The sequence below is a fragment of the Littorina saxatilis genome, linkage group LG12 (genome assembly GCF_037325665.1).
Source record: "Littorina saxatilis isolate snail1 linkage group LG12, US_GU_Lsax_2.0, whole genome shotgun sequence".
Lineage (NCBI taxonomy): Eukaryota > Metazoa > Mollusca > Gastropoda > Littorinimorpha > Littorinidae > Littorina > Littorina saxatilis.
Window position 1 is genome coordinate 20536119 of NC_090256.1, and position 23964 is coordinate 20560082.

The 23964-nt window shown below is 42.3% G+C and overlaps 1 protein-coding gene across 1 annotated transcript in view; it reads left to right on the plus strand.

Annotated features, from left to right (window-relative positions):
• Positions 1–23964, plus strand: part of LOC138981481 (glucocorticoid-induced transcript 1 protein-like) — a 45242-nt gene continuing 21278 nt past the window's right edge. Inside the window, exons 1-4 of the mRNA XM_070354414.1 lie at positions 1–343; positions 12036–12208; positions 13416–13508; positions 14432–14653. Coding sequence (XP_070210515.1) covers positions 133–343; positions 12036–12208; positions 13416–13508; positions 14432–14653 — 699 coding nt within the window. The 5' untranslated portion in view covers positions 1–132. The remainder of the gene's footprint in view (positions 344–12035; positions 12209–13415; positions 13509–14431; positions 14654–23964) is intronic.

The following is a 23964-nucleotide window of genomic DNA, read 5'->3' on the forward strand; positions in this document are numbered from 1 at the left end:
GCGAGTGTGAAAGACAGACCAAGTGAATGAGAGGAAAGTGACAGAACAGAAGTTTGTAGTATTGGTTGTGGGTCATACTGTTCCACAGGAAAGTGCAGCTTTGTATCTAAAACACACACTTGGCAGAGCAGAATGTCAAGAGTGCGCCGGAATGTGTCGCCGTCAACAACAAAGCAAGGTCCAATAAAAGCTGTGATAGCATTTTCTTTGAAAAACAATGCTTCTGCTTCAAGAAGTTCCAATTCATCCCCTCGAGGGAACGACAGACTTTGGAGTGCTAGAAAATCCCCAGACCAGCGATCATCTCCCGAAAGAAGGAGCCCCGGCTCCCCCAGTCAAAAAGGTTGGTATTTTTAATTTTAACATGCGTGTGTTTGTAAGTCTGTGACTGAGTGTGAGTCTATGGTACAGTACACTGTACAGTGAATACTTTGCCATCGTGGCGATTTAAAGCGACAGTCGCTTGATGTGAATGTATACGTGCTTTGAATTAAATATCTGACGTGCAAATGCATGAAAATATAGTCAAAGGCAAGTTTGAACCTCGTTTTGTATGGTATGTCTTTGAAATAGCAAAATAAGTGCGTATTAATTTTTAACTGATTTAAAGAATGTCAGTTTTGTGGGATTGATTTGCAGGCAGAACCATGCATACGAAAAAAATGATACATACATAGATCTATGACTGCTGTTCAGTCGTCAATACATGTTAACACCTTGTTGAGAAATAGAAATAATTATTCAAAGTGTGCCTTACACCTGGAACAATGCATAAGGACAGTTGAGCAACCTGAAGTGACACAAAACTGTGACAAAAAATAAACAATATAGTTTTTGTTTTAAATGATGTTCCGTTTGTTGACAATGGTTAAAGTTAATCTAATCTAATAAGTATTTCAGGTACCTAACCTAGCTTCTCTCCTGTGTAAACTCAAACCTTGATCGATCTGCATCCAACCTTTTTAGGAGTGGCTCGGGAACCGGTGAGCTGGTTACGGAGCAGCCAGGTTCAAGAACAGGCAGTCACCAGTATCTTACAAAATAGTCATTCCTAGTTTTACCATAGCTGACAGATTATAAGTCGTCCATAGCTCAGGTGGTAGCAAACTCTGCTGGTGTTTGTGAGGTCGTGGGTTGAAGCCCTGCCTTTGCTTTTTTTCTTAACTTTTTTTTCCCCCTCTTAATTCTCCTTTATATTCTTCTTTATTCGAACAGATTGCAACAACAAAGCTCAAGCGTCAGTCACTGCCGGATTCGGCATTGACCACAGAATTCTTCCGCGAATCACTGGTCCCCACGCTAGAAGCAGCATTAGTTAACAAAATGCAGATCATGAAACATTAACATGAAAACAACAAACATGTTTCAGTTATGGCAAATATAGATGTCTCTGCTTCGAGTTCGACAGAATCTCGGATACCTGCGAACCGCATCTCAGTCTTGCTACGGTCAGTTTGACAGTCGCTCATCTGTGATCGCGCTGTTGCTGAAATACAAGTCTCTCTGAGTCTAAAACTGATGGAGTCAGAAAATGATGGAGAATAAGATGAAATTAGTTTTGGAATGTTTAAAAAAAAAACCATTTCAATTACAATTTTCATATTTTTAATGACCAAACTCATTTATTCATTTTTACCCCTCAAAGCTGAAATGCAATACCATAGTCCGGCTTTCGTCAAAGATTGCTTGACCAAAATTTCAATCCATTTGATAGAAAAATGAGGGCGTGACAATGCGGCCTCAACTTTTACAAAAAGCCGGATATGACGTCACCAAAGAATGAAAAAAACATCCGGGTGATATTATACCCAGGACTCTCATGTCAAATTTCAAGAAGATCGGTCCAGTAGTTTTCTCTGAATCGATGTATACACACACACATACATACACACATACATACATCACGACCCTCGTCTCGATTCCCCATCTGTGTTAAAACATTTAGTCAAAACTTGGCTAAATGTAAAAATTGGGTAAATGCCATGTGGTATGGCAGCTTGCTTTCCCCAGGGAGAAAGCAACCTCAATTTCCACGCAGGTAACCACACAGGACTATAGCAGTACCAGGTAACCACACAGGACTATAGCAGTACCAGGTAACCACACAGGACTATAGCAGTACCAGGTAACCACACAGGACTATAGCAGTACCAGGGCTCTTTAAAGTGCGCGTCCCTGCGTCCTATACGCACAAGAAGCAGAAATCACATACTAGAAATTCATTGAGGGGGTCCCGGGACGCACTAAACATCTTATATATAAAGAGCGTGTCCCAGGGCGCACTACATTTCCGCTATCGTCCGTACTGTAGGTTCTCTTTTCAGACTGTAGTCGTCAGTCAATTATCGTGCAAGCAGACATGCCAATTTCAATGCGGAACCTTATGGAAAAGATATGTGTTTTCCTTTTAACAAGGTATAGTTGAAGTGTCCTCTTCGAATATACTGATGAAAAAAGACACTTCATCATGATGAACTTCATGTCACACTATTCATTATAACAATGCCGTATATGAACACAGGGGGGTTGGGGACCATGGACTCTTGGGACCCTCTAAGGGGTCCATGGACCCTATAAACATTAAAAGTGGGCGTCCCAGGACCTTCGAGGACAGGCGTCCGTGGGGAGCCCTGAGTACATGGTAATAGAGGAACTCCCAAAATAACTGTCTGGTTTGTATGGGTTGCAAAAGATTGAATACCCTTGGCCTTGCTTTTACTAGTTTTACGGGCGGGGATGTAGCTCAGTCGGTAGCGCGCTGGATTTGTATCCAGTTGGCCGCTGTCAGCGTGAGTTCGTCCCCACGTTCGGCGAAAGATTTATTTCTCAGAGTCAACTTTGTGTGCAGACTCTCCTCGGTGTCCGAACACCCCCTGTGTGTACACGCAAGCACTAGACCAAGTGCGCACGAAAAAGATCCTGTAATCCATGTCAGAGTTCGGTGGGTTATAAAAACACGAAAATACCCAGCATGCTTCCTCCGAAAGCGGCGTATGGCTGCCTAAATGGCGGGGGAAAAACGGTCATACACGTAAAAGCCGTGGGAGTTTCAGCCCATGAACGAACAAACAAAAAACAAAAAAACTAGTTTTACAATAGTACATGTATGACAAACAATCCACCGACCAAACACTGGTGAGGTGTGTCTGAAACGCGTGTATTTTTTGTCTCGCTTAAATCAAGGGTATTCACTCTTTCACAACCTATACATAATAAATTAATGCATACCCAACATAGCTATTTCCAAACACATTTCTGAGTTCCCGGGTCAACCCTATTTTTGTTCTTCCAACCCTGGAACCTTTAATTGACATTTAAAAAAAATAAGAGAGAAAACAAACTGAAAATCAATTTGTTGACGTTACAAAGAAAGCTGCCTTTCTCTGACAGTGGCATCTAGAGAACTCAGCTCGCGCAAGTTCAGGCCAATTTAAAGCCACATTTGCTTGGGTAGAAAATAGAAAAAGAAAAAAAATGAAGGCAGGAATCCTAAAACAATTCTTTTTTAAAAGAACACCGAAAAATAATAATAAGACCAACTTTAATTATCTGTGGCTGTCAACGTTTATATGCCAAGCTGGTGCCTTTCAGGTTCTTTCCACTATCAGGGTACATGTATAACTATCACCCACTATCAGTATGATTGTATGTTTTTCCTCTTACTGTCTTAGTTTTAAAGCCTTGCAGTCCCATCCTGATCATGAGCAATCTATCTGTAGATCTCTATGCTTTTAGTTTTAGTGTCAGTAGCAATATGGCACTCACACAGACACCACAGAGTACAGTGCAGAAAGGAGAGAACACAACAGGAAGGTGGATTCAGCCATGAAACATGTCACATTGCCAGCCCTGCATGATTGTGTATAGTATACTTGTATGAGTTGGAAAGGGAGGGAGAGCTTGAGGAGACTTTCTTGCTTTCGTCAGTTTCAAAGCGGTGTGTGCAGCCTGTGAATGAACAGTGTGGCAGCAGCATCTGTTGGGTTTATCTTAGGTTGATGCATTTATGGGTTGCTTTTTTGTACACACAGTTACTCATTACCTGTAACCATCAAGACAGTGCATATGAATGAAAGATGAAACTTCATTGCAAAAGTGTACTTATAGTGTATTATATTATATTCAGCTTGTCAGTGTCACTTGTCAGAATGATGCATTGTTCACCATCAAAAGCTGACTAAAGCATTATTCCTCCTGAAAGTTTATGTCGGTTCAAGTTAACAGTTGTTACTGTGTGAATGTAGTTGTTTTAGACTTTGACAGGCTGCTGTTAGTGCTGCTAATGTAATAGATGGGTACCGTGAGAATCACACTCAGAGTGATGTACTAGCAGTTTCACAGATGAAGAGGATGCCAAGGTAGCTGGATTTTTAGCTGCAGAGAATGGAATGCAGATCAATGGCATTGTTTGTGTCAGAAGATATATATGGACAGGAGTTGAGTGAAGAAAGAAGTAGCTAGAAATAAAACAATAAAGTTTCTTTAGCAGTGATGAATTTGGAATGTCATAGTCTTTCATCACCTCTGAGTCTGAGTTCCTTTAGCAGATAAAGATAACAAACAAGTATCTTGGCAGTACCTTTCTTCAGTTTTGTGATGACGACTGTTTATTGTGTTTGATAGCCTGACGGATCTGCTGAGGAGTAACAGTACTAACACAATCCTTTGGTGTGAACAGAGGCCTGATATTGATTGACATCCTGGCTTTCTGAGACTGATTTACCAAAGGGGGGACATATTGTTTAACCTAAAATGCACATATACATGTACTTTGAAAAATTGAGTAAAACTAAAAGATTCAATGTTTCTTTACATTCAAATATTAAGCATTGCCAGGACAAAGACTTTGGTGTGTTGTGGGGCATGTAAGGGAAGTAGAGCATGTGAATGGCAGCGCTGAAGTACCGAACTGCACGCCAATCAGATCATATTCTAGGCTAGTTTTCACTTAAGTACAATAGCTCACAAAAGCAGACACAGACAAACAAGGTTGCTGCTTTAAATTTGTCTGGTGTTGAAACGTTTTGATACCAAGTTCTGGAAACTATTGTTATTGTGGTTGCTATGTTTGGGTAGCTCACCACTGACAAAACAACATGTAAGTGCAGTTTGTTTTTCGGGTTACCCAAATACCCCAAAATAACTAATGACGGGGGTCCACTGACCGTAAAATTCCTGTTTACCCCAATGTAAATATATAATTCCATTCTCTGGCACATTGTCTAAGGGGCAGAGGAGGCACGGCGGCCAAGAAAGGACCGGTATCACACAATAATATATAGGCAAAAACACTCCATTGGAGTGGAAGGGGGGTGATTATTGTTTGGTGTGGGACCAAGCTGCCACTTCATGTTGGCTCAGGTCCAAGTTGTAGATGCGTAGTAAATGTAGTATAAAATCCTCTTAAGTCTCGTGTCTCAGTGTTCACAGCTTTCCTGGCCACTCTTTCACACAACGCAGGCTAAAGATAGGGCTCAGGGTTTGCTGCCCTGTGTGAATTGCCAGACCATAAAGGCATTCATGTATAGTGTTATCACTGGGATCAATGAAACCGAGTGGAGAAACTTCAGGCTGATCATTTGGTTTTGTCAATATTGTGCAGGCCCTGCGTTTGCACTTAACACAGTTATTCGGAGTAATAATAGAAAAGCAGAATTCAGCTGGCAGCTCAAGTACTTTATTACAGTGTTCAAACAGCCCTTTCAGTTTCAATTCACTGACATTCATCTTCACTTCAGTAATGATAGGACTTGGAGTTATTGTCTCACACACACACCCTCTAGTAGTAGTAGCAGCTTTGATTCTTTTATGAGTTTTTGAGTTTGTGTTTATTTTGTGTGTGTATATGTTTTTGTTTGTTTGTTTGTGTGTGTGTGTGTGGTTTATGTGTGTGTGTGGTTTATGTGTGTGTGTGGTTTATGCGTTTAAAAAACCACAATTATATCATCTTAAAAATGTACTTCAATTTTGACTGAGCTATTGTTAATGCTAGTTGGACTGGAGTTCAAGAGTGACTTAATTACTTATCATTGAGGTTGTGCAAGAACAGTAAGCTGCCCTTATTCATTAGAACCCCATATGATTACTTGCTTATGGTTATGCACTAGTGTATGGACCCCCATAGCAAGCAATTCGACCTGTTGCAGATTTGTCATGCAATACAAATACATTCAGAACCGAGAGATACCTTGTTTTTTTCAGGTATTTTTCTCTATAGGTAATCTCTCTCTCTCTCTCTCTCTCTCTCTCTCTCTCTCTCTCTCTCTCTCTCTCTCTCTCTCTCTCTCTCTCTCTCCCTCTCTCTCTCTCTCTCTCTCACCCTCACACACACACACACACACACACGCACACACACACACATTCTTTCACAGTCAACCTAGGCTGTACTTTATACCAGAGGCAGACCTAACGGGATTGGACAGACGTCTTTCACCTGCAGGGGGGCTGGTTTAAAGGTGGCAGCTGGTTTGCATTCTAATGGGGCAGAAAGGACTGAGCGCCCTGACACGGGTAGTGTCTGTGGAGGCACTTTCATTGCCCCCGTGGCCTTTCATTTCAAGCCCATTTGGCTTTCAAGGCCATCCTAACCAAAGTCTGTGCGGTGTTTTATGTGGCTTGTGGCAAACTGTAAAGTTTACATACTCGGGCCCAGGGCAGCTCTGGTGCCACTAGTAGAATGTTTTTGCCCTTCTGGCAAGCGATTCTCAGCACAGTACACTGAAAGTGAAACCTCAGTTTTACGACCTTGGTGACAAATCCGAGAAAATCAGCCATCAGAAAGAAGGGAGTCATATAATAGAGGTAAATTTGAAAGACCTTATAAAAAGAACATTTCATGAAGCAAGGTTATTAGGCACAGTGGGTGTTGTAAAACGGAGGGTTCACTGTGGAGGACTCGGTGGGTTTGGGGTCTTGGAAGGACTCGAACTTGAAAGGAAATAGGAAACGGGGTTGACACAGTCCGTCGAGCCCTTTCTTTGAAGATTGAGTGCTAAACAGGTATCAGTAACACCACCCTGATCTCGTTCCCCTGCGAAATGAGCGTAAAGCACTTGCCGCTTCCGGCTGTGACAGAATGCCCCTCCCCCGCCCCCCTCATTGCCCCAACCTCACACGGTGCTTGTCTTGAACGTGTATAAAGTACTATACCAGACAGTCAATGTTTGTTGTTTAGAATCATGATCTTGCTTTACCACACACACTCTCTCTCTCTCTCTCTCTCGCTCCTTGCCGCCATGTCCGCGCGATACCCAAAGACCGTGACTGAAGTGTAAAATTCATTCATGAATTGTATTTGCAATGTTTGTAATCGACTGACGTGGTTATCTTGAATTTGGATCAAACCACATTTCACAAGGTGAAGGTAAGCTAAACAAGTCGCGTAAGGCGAAATTACTACATTTAGTCAAGCTGTGGAACTCACAGAATGAAACTGAACGTAGTCCGCCGCTAGTGCAAAAGGCAGTGACAGTGACGAGCCTGTTTGGCGCGGTTGCGCTGTGCTCCATAGCACGCTTTACTGTACCTCTCTTCGTTTTAACTTTCTGAGCGTGTTTTTAATCCAAACATATCATATCTATATGTTTTTGGAATCAGGAACCGACAAGGAATAAGATGAAATAGTTTTTAAAACGATTTTGAAAATTTAATTTTGATCATAATTTTGATATTTTTAATTTTCAGAGCTTGTTTTTAATCCAAATATAACATATTTATATGTTTTTGGAATCAGAAAATGATGAAGAATAAGATGAACGTAAATTTGGATCGTTTTATAATTTATTTATTTTTTTACAATTTTCAGATTTTTAATGACCAAAGTCATTAATTAATTTTTAAGCCACCAAACGAAATGCAACACCGAAGTCCGGCCTTCGTCGAAGATTGCTTGGCCAAAATTTCAATCAATTTGATTGAAAAATGAGGAATGTAGGTCCGTGGTGTGACAGTGCCGCCTTAACTTTTACAAAAAGCCGGATATGACGTCATCAAAGACATTTATCGAAAAAAAGAAAAAAATTCCGGGGATATCATTCCCAGGAACTCTCATGTCAAATTTCATAAAGATCAGTCCAGTAGTTTAGTCTGAATCGCTCCACACACACAGACAGACAGACAGACACACACACACATACACCATGACCCTCGTCTCGATTCCCCTCTATGTTAAAACATTTAGTCAAAACTTGACTAAATGTAAAAAGAAGGCCAGTTGGAGGAAGGGGGGGGGGGGGGGGGGGGGAAGGAGAGGAATGAAATGAAAAGTAGTATGACAAGGAAAGCAAGAAGAGAAAATGAATGTATGATGAGCAGACGACAACTGTGAGGGTGAAAGGTCGCCGTCGGTTCCATTGATAATTTTGCGGGCCTGCTCCCCTCACTGTTTTCCCCGAAACCTATTTTCCTGTGCATCAGGAACGCGACTACACCATGCCGAGAAAATAATTGCTGAGTCCCTGTGATTTATTGCCTGGTGGTGTTCACAAGGTAATTGCTTCTTGGGTTAATTCTGCGTTTACTGTGCAAGGAGGTGCCCGGGAATACGTAGATCTGTCTGCTTATTGCGTAGTTGTTGTGATGCCGTTTTTGACTTATCGTCAGCTTTATGGGTCATTTGATTAGACAAAGTTTAGGTATGGGATGTGGTCCACATATTTATTGATTGTGATCCACATATTTATTGATTGTGATCTCGAAGATAGTGCAAAATGTTGTTTTTAACATGTCCTTTTGGAACTATGTGTGCGTGTTGTAAACTGATATTTTCGACCATCACAGACAACGTAAATGTCATTCTCTCAGTTGTGCGTGCGTGCATTATGTCCGATGGGAACTGTTGATGTTACTTCAAGTGTTTGGGAAACCATAGAACAACGCGATACTGTATACCTTTATGATGAATCTCTCTCTCTCTCTCTCTCTCTCTCTCTCTCTCTCTCTCTCTCTCTCTCTCTCTCTCTCTCTCTCTCACACACACACACACACACATACACTGACAAACACACTGACACACACACACACACGTGAATGAATCTTTCTCATATACATACATACGCGCGCACACACACACACACACTGACCGCCACACACACACACACACACTGACCGCCACACACACTTAGATGAATCTCTCATACATACATACATACACACACGCGCGCACACACACACATACACACACACACACAGAGCCCCACCCCCACTACCCATCGCCCACCCCCACCGACACCACCCCCTTTCCTAATCCGTTGACCTCGTTGTCGAAGTGTCACCGAGGTGATAGGCCTCGCACAATCTACGGGCTCTGTAGGAATGGTAATCAGGGAAAATCAATGCGTTTTGCGGCATCCCAGACTTTCGCTTTGCGCGAGCTAACGCGGGGGAGCAGAGCGGAGCGACACTGACAGTAGTAGCAGGACGGTGTCTGGAACCATGCCATCCGATCTCGAATAACACTATTCTCCAAGCCTGCTTCACAGATTGGCTGTTGAGGCTCTTCTGTCTTCCTCGTCTTGACAGTGAAGTTGTTCGCCCTTCTCTGTCGCTGGCTGTTCGATGCCGAATTCAGAGGGGGAGGGCTGTTGTTGTCAACCCCACATTTCTTGTTTGTTTGTTTATCTTTGACGCGGTGGCTGCTTTGCGGTTCTGTATAAACACTCACTGAGACTGGCGAGTGAAGAAGCGTAAGGTATTTCATTCATCGACAGCCTACTGACTACGGCGGGACTAACAAGTCACTGACACCAACTGTCGGTGTTGTGGTCGTGTTGCGCTGTGTTATTTTGTTCGGCGGGAAGTAGTAGTTCTGCTATTTTGTGTTTTGAGCCTGTTCAGTGGAGTCTTTCTGCTTGTAGTGTAGTACTACAGCGCAACACTACTAGTAGACAACAAGCACAGGCTGGGTTACAACGTTGCGTGTTGTTTTTCTTCCCACCTCCCACCGCCTTTATTCCTCGTCGCATCGCTCGCTCGTGTCGGTGTTGGGTCTGTGCCAGGGATGCCAAGTGATTCGATCAATAGTTTCCCTCTGCCCGCGATGCTTCGCGCTGTGTTTGGACCACTACATACGTCCCTGCCATGTTTATATGTTCGTGATGAGAGATCAAGGGGGGATTTATGAACGTTGCCCCACCACACGAAGCTTCTCCGGTCGACCGGGGTTTGAAATAGACCCCGGCCAAGAGTTGTGTTGTTATTAGTGATTGTGGAAGACGTTAGTCAAGAGTTGAACGATGATAAGGCAAGGAGGATTGTGTTACTGTGTTTGAAGCAAGGGTTTCTTTCGCATGCTAGTGCGATGTTGTTTTCTTGTCGCTGATTTGGATCTCGGCCATCACAGACTGGTGGAGCTTTGTGCAGTGCAGGGGAACGCCGACTGACTCGAAAGCTTCCATACAGTATGTGTAAAATCACGTCGATCAAAGCTAGTATGTTTGTGACGGTCAGAAAGTTGACTCATGAATGATCAAGCAGATCAGTTTCCAGAAACACGCAGGGTGACCCAGATAATCTTATGCACGTCAGAGACTATAGAGTATACTCTACAGTCTCTGTGCACGTGCTTCGCGACATGAAGTAGTGTCAGTCAGTGAAGCAGTGACTGAATTGACTCGTGGAGCGCTTTCTCCACAGAAACGATACCAGCAACAGCTATACATACGGATTATTCCATTACACTGACACACAATGTGACGGCTTACTGTCACCGATTTGACCTCCCTGAGCTGGCCGAGAGTGAGAGTGACTGATTCCGTGGGTCGATAAAGAGCAGAGGGCCCACAAAGAGAAAGTTGACTGCGGTGTGGGAGACAGTGTATAGTGCCAGTGGTGTGGATGGATTGTTGTCTTGGGATGGCGGTGTTGGGACAGAGCTTTCTGCTGATTGATCCCTGGCCCCGGTAGCGGAAGCCAGCGTGGTGGCCAGTGTTTGCTCTGTGTGATGTCGGTCTCCTGCACCAGACAACATTCATCGTCTCTTCCCCGGGATTCACTCTGACACATCCCATCTCAAGCTAGCCCAAGCCTTTTCTCCCTTGCCAGTGTGGAATACCATTCGTTGTGTGGTCCCCCCCTTTTGTACATAGGGTTTAGCGGATAGCGGGCCAGGCTTCCGCTGACATGACCTAACACGTCTGTTTTTCAATCTGATAGTGACAGCCTCTGAAGCTATCACAAAACCGACTTCAGTGGAGTCAGATTTTGCTGGTGACATTTGTTACAATACATTGAATAATTGATACAGTCAGCGGATGGTGAAAGAAACTGACACTGATCAGACAAATGAAATCATTACATGTGTCATGGGGATGTCTCCATCTGTCTAATGAAGTTGAAGGACATCAGATTTTGAGAAACATTTGGTTCTGTTCTGAACCGGTTATCATCGGGTCATGTGACTGTGGTGTCTTATCTTCACTCTTGCATTGGAAGTAAAGGGACTACATGTATCTCACAACACACCATTTCTTCAGTAAACCATTCAACTTTTTCAAGGTACACTTCAAAACTGGAGAGACACTTAACCTTTAATAGCGCACCAAACGGCTGTGTCAGTTGCCACTTAAAGTTTTGATATGCTGTGAAATAGAATTGAATATACTTTTGGGTCAGAAATATTGTACACTGCTTACTTGTGAAAGTAGTCCCGAGGGAGTCTCTGCTTACAGAAACTGGAGATCGTAGGAGTCTCTCTGGATTATGTGTACATTACTTCTGTTTGAAACATCCATTTAATCATAATTGCAATAGCATAGCATTGGGATATTTTTTGTTGTTGTATTGTTTACAGGTTTGGAGAAGAGCAGAAGTAATCTGGCTTGCAGTAGTGTCAGTATTATTTTTTTAACAGTTAAAAATTCAAGTTGCAGATTTAATGGCAGTTTTAGAGGAAGTTGAGCTTTGCCTTCAGAAACCTGGCCATGGAAAAATTGCATTTTACTGTTTTAAGCATATCATGCAGTTGCTGGAAACTGCGAGAAATGGAATTGACTGGCTTTGTGCAAGTGAACATGGAATATATTTGTCAATGGTTTCAGACAAGAGTAAGTCCCACCGCCACAGCCCCGTCCAGTACCTGTCCCCCTCAGCATGGCGCGCCAGTTCTGCAGACCCTCTGGTTCCCTACCTGACCGGCCAGTGGCCCAAGGACATCAACTCCTACCACCATTATCACAGTGGTGGAGTCTTTATGTGCGATAAGTCCACACAGGTAAGCTCACCAGATGCCATCTCAGGAGGGATTGTAGTTACTTACTGCCCGTTATGACTGTTGGACTTACTGCCAACTGCCCGTTATGTGCGATAAGTCCACACAGGTAAGCTCACCAGATGCCATCCCAGGAGGGATTGTAGTTACTTACTGCCCGTTATGACTGTTGGACTTACTGCCAACTGCCCGTTATGTGCGATAAGTCCACACAGGTAAGCTCACCAGATGCCATCCCAGGAGGGATTGTAGTTACTTACTGCCCGTTATCTTCTTCTTCTTCTGCGGTCGTGGGCTGAAACTCCCACGTACACTCGTGTTTTTTTTTTGCACGAGTGGAATTTTACGTGTATGACCGTTTTTTACCCCGCCATTTAGGCAGCCATACGCCGTTTTCGGAGGAAGCATGCTGGGTATTTTCGTGTTTCTATAACCCACCGAACTCTGACATGGATTACAGGATCTTTTTCGTGCGCACTTGGTCTTGTGCTTGCGTGTACACACGGGGGTGTTCGGACACCGAGGAGAGTCTGCACACAAAGTTGACTCTGAGAAATAAATCTCTCGCCGAACGTGGGGACGAACTCACGCTGACAGCGGCCAACTGGATACAAATCCAGCGCGCTACCGACTGAGCTACATCCCCGCCCCCACTGCCCGTTATGACTGTTGGACTTACTGCCAACTGCCCGTTATGTGCGATAAGTCCACACAGGTAAGCTCACCAGATGCCATCTCAGGAGGGATTGTAGTTACTTACTGCCCGTTATGACTGTTGGACTTACTGCCAACTGCCCGTTATGACGGTTGGCATGTATGGCAGCAAGGAAGGACTTCCACTCAAGGAGGGATTGTACTTTGGCTAAAATTTAACATGATTGACCATTTTGTCTAATGTGATTTTCAACAAATCTTATTATGTATACATATGAGCATGGCAATAAACTTGTTTTGATATATATGTAGTGCTTTAATGAAGTACATACTGTAATCGAATTGTAACTACATCTTATTTGGGAGTAGATTTTTTTTATCACATTTACCGCAGGACTTCCCCAAATGTTATTCTGATCTAAATTTTTGTGTGGACTTGGTGTCTCTTTGCAAGATGACCGACCAGTGATTTTGTTGGCATGTTGGTAAGTGATAGTTGGGTATAAATCAGTGAGGGATAGCATTGTCTTATGTGTTGCTTATTGATCTCTTGCAGACAATAGATGACTTGGAACATATTCCAGAAAAGAAAAAGTCCAAGGGACACAGGAGATCTGCATCTTTTGGCCAGGGTGATCTGTCTAAGGAGGTGAGGCGCAGCCTGAATTTGACCTTAAGTGATTGCAATTCAGATTCTACATAGCAATGACTCGAATGAGTAAACCTAAAAGGGCTAAAGCTTGAGAACACTTCTTCATATTATTTGAGGGGCTACACTTCTATTATCAAGATTTTTCAAAATTGATTATAGCACAGGTTTTAGGACTTTCCCTGCAACTTAAAGTTTAAGAGATTAGCTTTTTAATCATTTCCTTTTTAACCATTTCCTTCATACTTATAGTGACCTGCTAGGTACTGTGCTACACAAATCATCTTAGCTTGACTCTCTTGTCATTTTGTGGGGAGCAGTGTATCGATGAAGATCAGGTTCAAGCTTGTGTGAAATATTTTGTTTGAAACTTACCGCTGATTTGATTTATAAGCCTAATAAGGTCATTGGAAGTGAACGGGCACAGTGCCTTCCTGTAAAAGAAGGATAACTGACAACTCTGTAAACCAGCACTTACCTAATAGGAAGAAAACAGTTAAACAAGATTAGTTAGTTAGTTAGCTGTTGCTTTTTGGGTCCAGCGGACCATAATAGGCCAAATCAGGACCCCAAGATTGGTACATTTGTCATCTACAGTACATGTATTTTCATGTGCAGAATGTTAACATTTTTTATCTAATTTTGTTTTTGTGCAATTTGTAAAGCACCCTGATCTGCTACTTGGCCAATACAGTGGAACCCCCTTGTAAAACCCCCCACATTAAGAATTGCCCCTTTTAGACCTTGCTTATTTAGATTTTTTGTTTATCATAGCCTCTGCAAATTAACCTCCACTTCAAGACTCCCTTGTTTTCTAGACCTGATTTTCTCAGATTGTTTGTAAGGTCTTAAAGTGGGGGTTCCACAGTAAAGGAAAGTTTCATTGTTTTCAGTAAAGCAAGATTTGTATATTTTCATGACAGGTAATCAAACAGCGACTCCAAAAGACAAAGGAAGGCAGCAGGTACGATTCAGGGAAGCAGCGATTAAGTCCTGTGGCAGGCGTCCACACTCTATCGCATACAGCGCCCCCGACTGTCTTCGCTGCTCTCCTGAAAACCATCATCATTCCCACCACATCCCACATTCCTACTCGTCAAAACATGAATCGATTCCAGAGAAACAGTGTGGAGGGACTCAATGTGGTCAGTTGCACATCCTTTCTGTTTGCTTGTGTGTTTGCATGTGTGTTCATGCATGTATTTGTTTGTGTGTAGATGTTTCTTTGCAGATGTATTGCATGTACCGTGTCATTTGTTATGGTGAGTAAATGTGAGGTGGGGAAGGTGAGTCCCTTCAGCATTTGTTTTTCTTGTTCATTGCTGTGTGTGTGTGTATGAGAGAGAATTGAATTGAATTGAATTGAACTTTATTTAACAAGGATTAAGATTTAAGGCTACGCCTTTTCTTACAATCTGTCCTTAATACGCATAGACACACAATTATATAATTTAAAAAATTAAACAGTTAAAAAGTTAACCAACAAAAGGAGGTCGAAAAACTTCAGCATGACATTGTGATGATGATGATGATGATGATGATGATGATGATGATGATGATGATGAAGATGAGGCCTGAAGAGCATACATATGTGGTTATTCATAAAATCAAATGCATACTATGCAGGTAATTATGAATACAAGCTGGTAGCAATCGAACATGTAGCAACACAGCAGTCCCTCTCATGAACGGACACCCTTGGGCCGGTGCCGGTTTTTGAAAAGTTGACGAGCATAATAAGGATGAATAGTATGGTTTACTTTGTATGTTTTTGTTCCAGGAGAGGTTTTTTTGGGCATTTTAAATATTAAAAAAGCTTCAGCTTCTGGGGGGCCCCAGACCCCCCCAACGGGGCACTGCCCCTGTACCCCGCCAGGGGCCTGCCGGCCACTGGACCCCAACTTTTGCAGGTTTTTGGAATTTTCCAGGTTGCACCCATGTTAACTGCATGCCTATCATGTGGCATGGCAGTAACTTTTCACTCTTCAGTCGGAAATACACTGTACATAACACAGCTCCCACTCTCCCTCACAAATGCCTACCCCAAGCCTTGACAACTGATGCTTGGAAATTGTGTGGAAGAGTACACCTCTCTATTTCTCTCCAATTCTCTTCCTGCTGACATGCAGTGACAACGGACACCCCACAGAGTTTAGCCAGCTACCCCTCCACCCCCCCCCCCCCTTCCCTCTCTCTCACTCCCTCCAGCCATGTACTGTTTTGGGCTGTGGCCAGAGAGGCCAGCTGCACTGTTCACTCAGAGCAAAATAACTTTTGACAAAGCAAGACGCTGAAGGGTTCACAGATTAGGCAACCGACTCACTGGTCAAGGCTGAGGGGAAACAAGAGTATCTTGTCAATGAAAGAGGTTACACACAGACACACGATGTTGAGAACTGTGGCCGGTTTTTCACCCTCTTTCGCTCAGGACCTTCGACTAAAGAGCACAGTGCAGTTTCATGTTGGCATCTTCGCATGTTCTCCACTCCTGACCAAAACTACCCCCCCTCCTGATGGGTACACGTGCACTCAAGTTATCAGTGACTGTCATCACGCCATTTTGGCTGTGATCTTTGTACCAAGAGCCGGACTGCTCTGTTATCGATTTTGTTGTGGTGAAAATTTGACGATGGTCTGTCCGTACATTGGAGGTTGGGACCGAAAATGAGTGTCCGCGTCCACGTTTTGCAGGTGTCCGTTTAAGGGGGGTCAAATATAGAAGGAAAACACTCCGTGCCAAGCAAACTGTGTGTCTGTACATGTCAGGTGTCCGAGCGGGGGCCATATATTGCAGGGACTGCTGTAGTACAACAAAAATATGTTCAGAATATACAATGCACAGCATATCTTTGACGTAATACTAAGTGTGGTAAATCAAAATCATTAAACTACTCAGACATTAAGTGGTTTTTAACAAATTTTTTAAAGCTTTTTAATGACTTTAAGTGCTTAAAAGACCCCCCGCGGGTCAGGGGGAAGAATTTACCCGATGCTCCCCAGCATGTCGTAAGAGGGGACTAACGGATTCTGTTTCTCTTTTTACCCTTGTTAAGTGTTTCTTGTATAGAATATAGTCAATGTTTGTAAAGATTTTAGTCAAGCAGTATGTAAGAAATGTTAAGTCCTTTGTACTGGAAACTTGCATTCTCCCAGTAAGGCAATACATTGTACTACGTTGCAAGCCCCTGGAGCAAATTTTTCATTAGTGCTTTTGTGAACAAGAAACAATTGACAAGTGGCTCTATCCCATCTCCCCCCTTTCCCCGTCGCGATATAACCTTCGTGGTTGAAAACAACGTTAAACACCAAATAAAGAAAGAAAGTGCTTAAAGGATGATGGAAGTGAATTCCAAACTGAGAGAGAGGATGTGGATGTGTGTGTGTGTGTGTGTGTGAACACCAACAGCTGCAAACAGCAGCAGGCAGACTGGGGAACAGTGAGAGCTTTTATCAATAGAAAGTGTGTCACATCCTATGTACATATCTGTACAGTTGTTTTGCAATTGTTAGCTGCATTCTTAAGTTATTGTTGTACAGTGCATGTGTTCAGGTTTACATTTGCAGAGCTTTCTGTATGTGGAGGTGTCGATCACTTTCACATATTCAGGAACACATTTTTCTTGTCCTCTTCCTTCATTTTCTTCCTCATTTTTCGATTTTGTTCAACTGATGCAACAGTCTTTCCCAGTGCATTATTTCAGACCAGGGTTTCCTGCAGGGTCTTGATGTTATGTTTGTCACATCTACGTGTTTGCAGACCTGTTTACCAGTACGATTTGGGCGTATTTTGTACGCCAAATTATTATCGGTACGACAGTACGCGACACACGCACAAAATACGACTAAGAAAAAGTCTAGAATACGTTTTCCAGTGTTGGTGTGCTGATTACGGGATGGTACAACTGATACCGGTTTCGGTCTAAGGGAGATAACCCTGACAGCGAGTTTTCAGCTGTGGAAACCTCGTTCAGTTGTTGGCACGTGCGATCGTCTGGACAATCGTGGCAAAATGAAGCAGAAAATTTTGCCAGTTTCGGATGACTGTACCAGGTCTAAACAGCAGAAGCAGCAGATTTTCTTGGAGAAATATAAGAAAGAGCCAGGAATTGTGGAGTCTACTGTGGGAAACAGTCATGCACACTGCAAGTATTGTAAATCAGATTTCTCCGTTGCCTATGCCGGTGTAACACGAAATTCTTACTCCACGAAATATGTACTCCGGAGTAAAAATTTCGTACGAAATTCTTCCTCCGAGTACACCTTTTGTACGAGAAAAGAACTCCACAAGGCACGAAAAAATTACTCCCTCCACGAAATTTTGACTCCCCAATTTTTTTTACTTCCAGTAAAAATCTCGTACGCGAAAATGAGATGCGGGCGAAGGGATAATGCCAATACGTGATCTCGCGCAAACAAATGTCGCGCTACCCTCCTTCCACACCTTCACCACCAAGACTAACAGGGGACAGGGGAGTAAAAGTTGCGTACACCTGGCGTGGGCAGTAAATTGCTCGTGTTAGGGTGGAATAATTTATTCGTTATTTATTCGTCAGGGGAGTAACATTTTCGACCGAAATGTGACTTGGAACACACCTGTCGTGGGGAGTAATTTTCTCGTGTTATGGGGGAGAAAGTTTTTCGTGAAGGGAGTACAATTTTCGTACGACATTTTTACTCCGGAGTAATTTTCTCTTGTTACACCGGGAAATATGACATCGAACGACACTGCAGTTCCAAAACTCACCTGGACAAGGTTGCTGCAAAGAAATCCGCTGAAAGCTGCCAAGAAATTATAAAGTTCATTCCCGCAAAGCTAATCCCGCCAGAAGAAAAGGCTGTAGTCCGTGCTGAAGCAATGTTTTCTGAGATGATTGTAAAAATGAACTTGCCACTGTCAACCGCAGATGTTATTTCACGAAGTTCATCTTTTCATTATTAATCTGGAAGACACTGGTTATAATGCTACAAACTGACAGGTAATAAAATTGTTTTATCCCTGTTGTATTGGAAGGAGTTAAATTCTGAAGGTGTTCACAAGACATGCTATTCTTACACAAACACATTTGCACCCACGCGCACATTTTCCCTAGCCCATATGGCTTTGCTTGCAAAGTAGGCCTACACCAACCTTTTGAAAAATACACTCAACTGTTTGGGAAAGTACTCTTGCTTTGGGTTTAAAGTAAACAGGTCTGTGTTTGATATCTTTTTCCCAGTCAACATGTACATTTTGTGTGGGTGTTTATGTAGAGCATCAATATGTTTTATAAAAGAGAGAATACTTTTACCCCTAAAAGAAACTACTGCTACCAGACTTAAAAGGGAAAAGGCCTTGGATGTGAGGAATGGTCAAACAATATACTCCTCTTCATAACATCTGCAAATTTACCGCCATTGTACGACTACTTCCCATTTCATTAAGACCACTGCAAATCTAAGAAAATCAGGTTTTAACAAGGAGGTTCCACTGTTGCTTTGAGGCGGCAAGGCTCAGTGCACACATCTATCATAGGTCTGGCACCGTATCTCCCCCCCCTCCTGGCATTCCCCCAACCTTACACCTGTTGCTTTGAGGTGGCAAGGCTCAGTGCACACATCTCCTTCTATATTTGCCCCCCCCCCCCCCTTACACCTGTTGCTGGCCCCAGGGGGTGGGTAGGGTGGAGGGCCCAGGGGTCCCATCATCATTTAGCACTAAAGGGAATTGTGATGGGACATTTTTAGAACTAATGCGCCATTGGTGCAAGACGCACTAGTAAATGAAACCCTGCATAGGTCATGGTGGGGGTCATAGGTCATGGTGCTAATTGTGCTAATTGCACTGTCTTGTTCAGTGGCTTGCTTTGGCCTTCAGCTATGGTACCCTTCTGTGTGGATGAGATAAACCAACAGTTGCTACACAGGCACCAAGATCAGTCTTTCGCATAATTGATGAATAGGAACAAGAGACTGCCGGTGACGAGAACAAGATAACAATGAAAATGTACTCACCAGAAACATGGACAATAAGAAAACGAACAAGATTTACTTTATAAATGGCTTTACTGCTTTTCATGCCTGGTAGTGTGAGACCGCTATAGAGTAGTATGGTGTTTATAAATGCCTGTCTGACTTTTATCAATTGAGAAACAGCAGAGAATTCACTAATGCTCAGTTGTGCAGTATTTTGAGACAGAGAGCTGTAAGGTAGTGTTGTGTTTATGCCTGTCTAACTCACTCTTGTCAATTGAAAAATAAAAAGTTGACAAAACTTCAGCTGGTTTGATTTGAATCAAGTGTTCTTGTCTTGTGTGATCAAGCATCGTGGTCAGGCATACTAAGAGCACCTTAGTTAAAACAAAAATGTCAAGCAGGGTAATGACACTGAGATTGATAGTTTAAAAACTCCTCCGGTGATAAAGTTGTTTACATTTTGCGCATGTTAGGAGCATGAGCAAACTAACCCCTCAGGGAACCCACTCATTTCCTTGCATTTTATTGCCTGCTATAAACTGCTTGAATTTTTATTTCTTTTTGAACTGCATTCCTTTGATGATATTTTAAATGTGTGTGCTTGAGTGTCAGTTAAAGCAGTTAAATGGTCATTGGTGCTGCCAATTTTTTTCTTTTTTTCTCGCAGCTGTTGATATTGAAAAATATACCTACATACACTTTCATGCTGAACTCACATTAGATCCTCATCCTGAGTTATAATGCAGGCTTGAACACAAGAAGATACAAGCAGGCAATTGTGCGAATCAATCATGTGTTTCTCTTTCTCTTAACCCCCCACCAACCGCCACCCCCACAAACACACATGCACACACACACACGTACATACTTGCACATATACACATTCACACACACACACCCACACACACATTGTCCAAGCAAAGGTTAGCCTCTTGAGTGCAGACTGCTCACACCATAGTGAGCCACACCAAGTAGTCATAGTGCTTTTTACAGCCCCCTTATAATTCAAGGGCAGTGGCTTGCTTGCCCCTCTCCATTGCATTCAGGTAGTTGAGCCAAGATGACACAGACCACAGTCTCTAACCCTTTGACTGAACAGGTGTTTGCAAAGGGGGGGGGGGGGGGGTAGCAGTAAAGGAAAAAAATGAAATTAGATATATGCATGCATGTGGGGTATGCTTGCATGTATACAAACTGTCACAGATCATTGATGCATTTGCGTGTGTGTGCATGCTCACATGCCTGCGCACGCACACACACCACACACGCACACCACACACACACACTGTCACACACACACACTGTCCCCCTTTCTCGTCCCTCCCAACCACCTATTCCCTCATTCCTCTCTCCCTCCTCTCCATCTCCTGCCTTTCCTCCTTAGGCTAAGCTATCAGATGCACAAAACTCGTTTATTTTCAAAAGAGAGAAAGGCTTAGATTCTTCAGGCCCCCCTTTAGTGTAGGGCTAGTGTGGCAGTGCAGGCATCTGTATATCATTTTCAGAGGATTATTGATTGGCTCAGCAGGCCTGGATGCTGGCCCACCGATCAGCTAGCTGATTGGAAGAACGCCAGGTAGGGAGGACCAGGGTAATTTATCTCTTGTTTTGGCAGTTGTTCTTCCCTCTGAAGGAAGTAGAGGGTATTGGGGGATGGAAGGGTTTGGATGGGGGAGCAGGGGGTGTAATGAAAGTGGGTTGCACCCTTTTCAGCTTGGTCATTCTATGACTGTTTTGGTCACTTTTTACATTTAGTCAAGTTTTGACTTAATGTTTTAACATAGACGAGGAATCGAGACGAGGGTCGTGGTTTGTGTGTGTGTGTGTGTATGTGTGTGTGCATGTATGTATGTGCGTGTGTGTAGAGCGATTCAGAGAAAACTACTGGACCGATCTTCATGAAATTTCACATGCGAGTTCCTGGGTATGATATCCCTGGACGTTTTTATATTTAGTCAAGTTTTGACTAAATATTTTAACATCGAGGGGGAATCGAAACGAGGGTCGTGGTGTATGTGCGTGTGTGTGTGTGTCTGTGTGTGTGTGTAGAGCGATTCAGACTAAACTACTGGACCGATCTTTATGAAATTTGACATGAGAGTTCCTGGGTATGAAATCCCCGAACGTTTTTTTTATTTTTTTGATAAATGTCTTTGATGACGTCATATCCGGCTTTTCGTGAAAGTTGAGGCGGCACTGTCACGCCCTCATTTTTCAACCAAATTGGTTGAAATTTTGGTCAAGTAATCTTCGACGAAGCCCGGACTTCGGTATTGCATTTCAGCTTGGTGGCTTAAAAATTAATTTAATGACTTTGGTCATTAAAAATCTGAAAATTGTAAAAAAAAAATAAAAATTTATAAAACGATCCAAATTTACGTTTATCTTATTCTCCATCATTTGCTGATTCCGAAAACATATAAATATGTTATATTCGGATTAAAAACAAGCTCTGAAAATTAAATATATAAAAATTATTATCAAAATTAAATTGTCCAAATCAATTTAAAAACACTTTCATCTTATTCCTTGTCGGTTCCTGATTCCAAAAACATATAGATATGATATGTTTGGATTAAAAACACGCTCAGAAAGTTAAAACAAAGAGAGGGACAGAAAAGCGTGCTATCCTTCTTAGCGCAACTACTACCCCGCTCTTCTTGTCAATTTCACTGCCTTTGCCATGAGCGGTGGACTGACGATGCTACGAGTATACGGTCTTGCTGAAAAATGGCATTGCGTTCAGTTTCATTCTGTGAGTTCGACAGCTACTTGACTAAATATTGTATTTTCGCCTTACGCGACTTGTTTTTCATTTGTTCAATAAATGTCTTTGATGACGTCATATCCGGCTTTTTGTGAAAGTTGAGGCCGCACTGTCACATTTGTTAATGAAAGTGATTGAAATTTTGGTAAAGCAATCTTCGACAAAGGCCGGACTTTGGTAATGCATTTCAGCTTGAAGGCTTTAAAAATTAATTGATGAGTTTGGTCATTAAAAATCTGATAATTGTAATTAAATTATATTTTTTATAAAAACGATCCAAAAGGAATTTCGTCTTATTCTTCATCATTGTCTGATTCCAAAACCATTCAAATATGTCATATTTGGATTAAAAACCAGCTCTGAAAATTAAATATATGAAAATTATGATTACAAATAAATTTACAGAATCGATTTAAAAACAATTTCATCTTATTCCTTGTGGGATCCTGATTCAAAAAACATATAGATATATTTGAATTAAAAACAATCTCAGAAAGTTAAAAAGAACAGAGATACAAAAAAGCATGCATTCAGCTCAGCGCAACCACTACCGCGCTATTCTGGCTAGTCAATTTCACTGCCTTTGCCACGAGCGGTGGACTGACGATGCTATGAGTACACGGTCTTGGTGAAAAAAATGCAGTGCGTTAAGTTTCATTCTGTGAGTACGACAGCTTGACTAAATGTTGTATTTTCGCCTTACGCGACTTTTTATTTAAAAAAATATTTTTTTAACAGCGCAGCCCTTATTTTGGGGAGGGGATATTACACATAGTCTGACTAGATAATTTATTTATGAAAGACTTTTAAGAGCACAGGATGTATTTCAGTGCATTCGATTGATTGATTAATCATGCCTCCGCGTTTTTGTGTGTTTTTTTCTCCTGAATACCAGCTGCAATTTCCTCCTCTTTCTAAAGTTTGTAGCTATTTTCATCGTTGTTTTTATGCTCTGCTGCCCCTATCACCCCTTATCACTTTCTTCCTTCCTCATGTGAATGGGGCGAATTATTGATAGCCGGCCTGGGTGGGGAGTGCATACAGCTAGCAGTTACCATGTTCACTGGAACCTCCTTGTTCAACTTCAAGACCCTCCCAATTTAAGACTGGCTTCCCTTTAAGACCCTGTTTTATCATTTTTTGTTCACAGACCTGTTTACCCTTCTGATTTTGGCGTAATTTATTACGATTTTCTGCAAAAAATATGCCGTTCCGCTATCCGTGTCAAGACTGCGATTTTCATAAATAATAAAACATTTATTTTTTTATTTTTTATCAATTCACATGATTGGCATTGTTTTTTTCAATGGCAAAATGGGGTGAAAAAGCACAAGACTGACCAGAGATCATGTCTGTCTGATGATACGCTGGAGAGCCTTCTAGTGGTGAAGTCTCGCCCTCACTCATTCGGCAAGCGCAAGTACAGTAGAGAAGCGCTTGACACACTGAAAAAGGCCTACTACGAGCAAAAGAAAAAGAATCGGTGATGCATGTGCTTTTGATGTGAACTTCTTTGAAATTGTGATGACTACAAAAACTGACTGATGTGTTTTGTTTGTGAATGATGGATATATGTGCATGATTGCGTTTCGCAGACACAGTTGTCATGTGAGTTGTAATTGGAGACGAATGCTGGATGATTACTATTTTTGTGCCAGGATTACTATTTTTGGGGCTGAGCATTACTCCAAAACATTTATGGGGGTAAACAGGTCTGTGTTCATAACCTCTTTACAT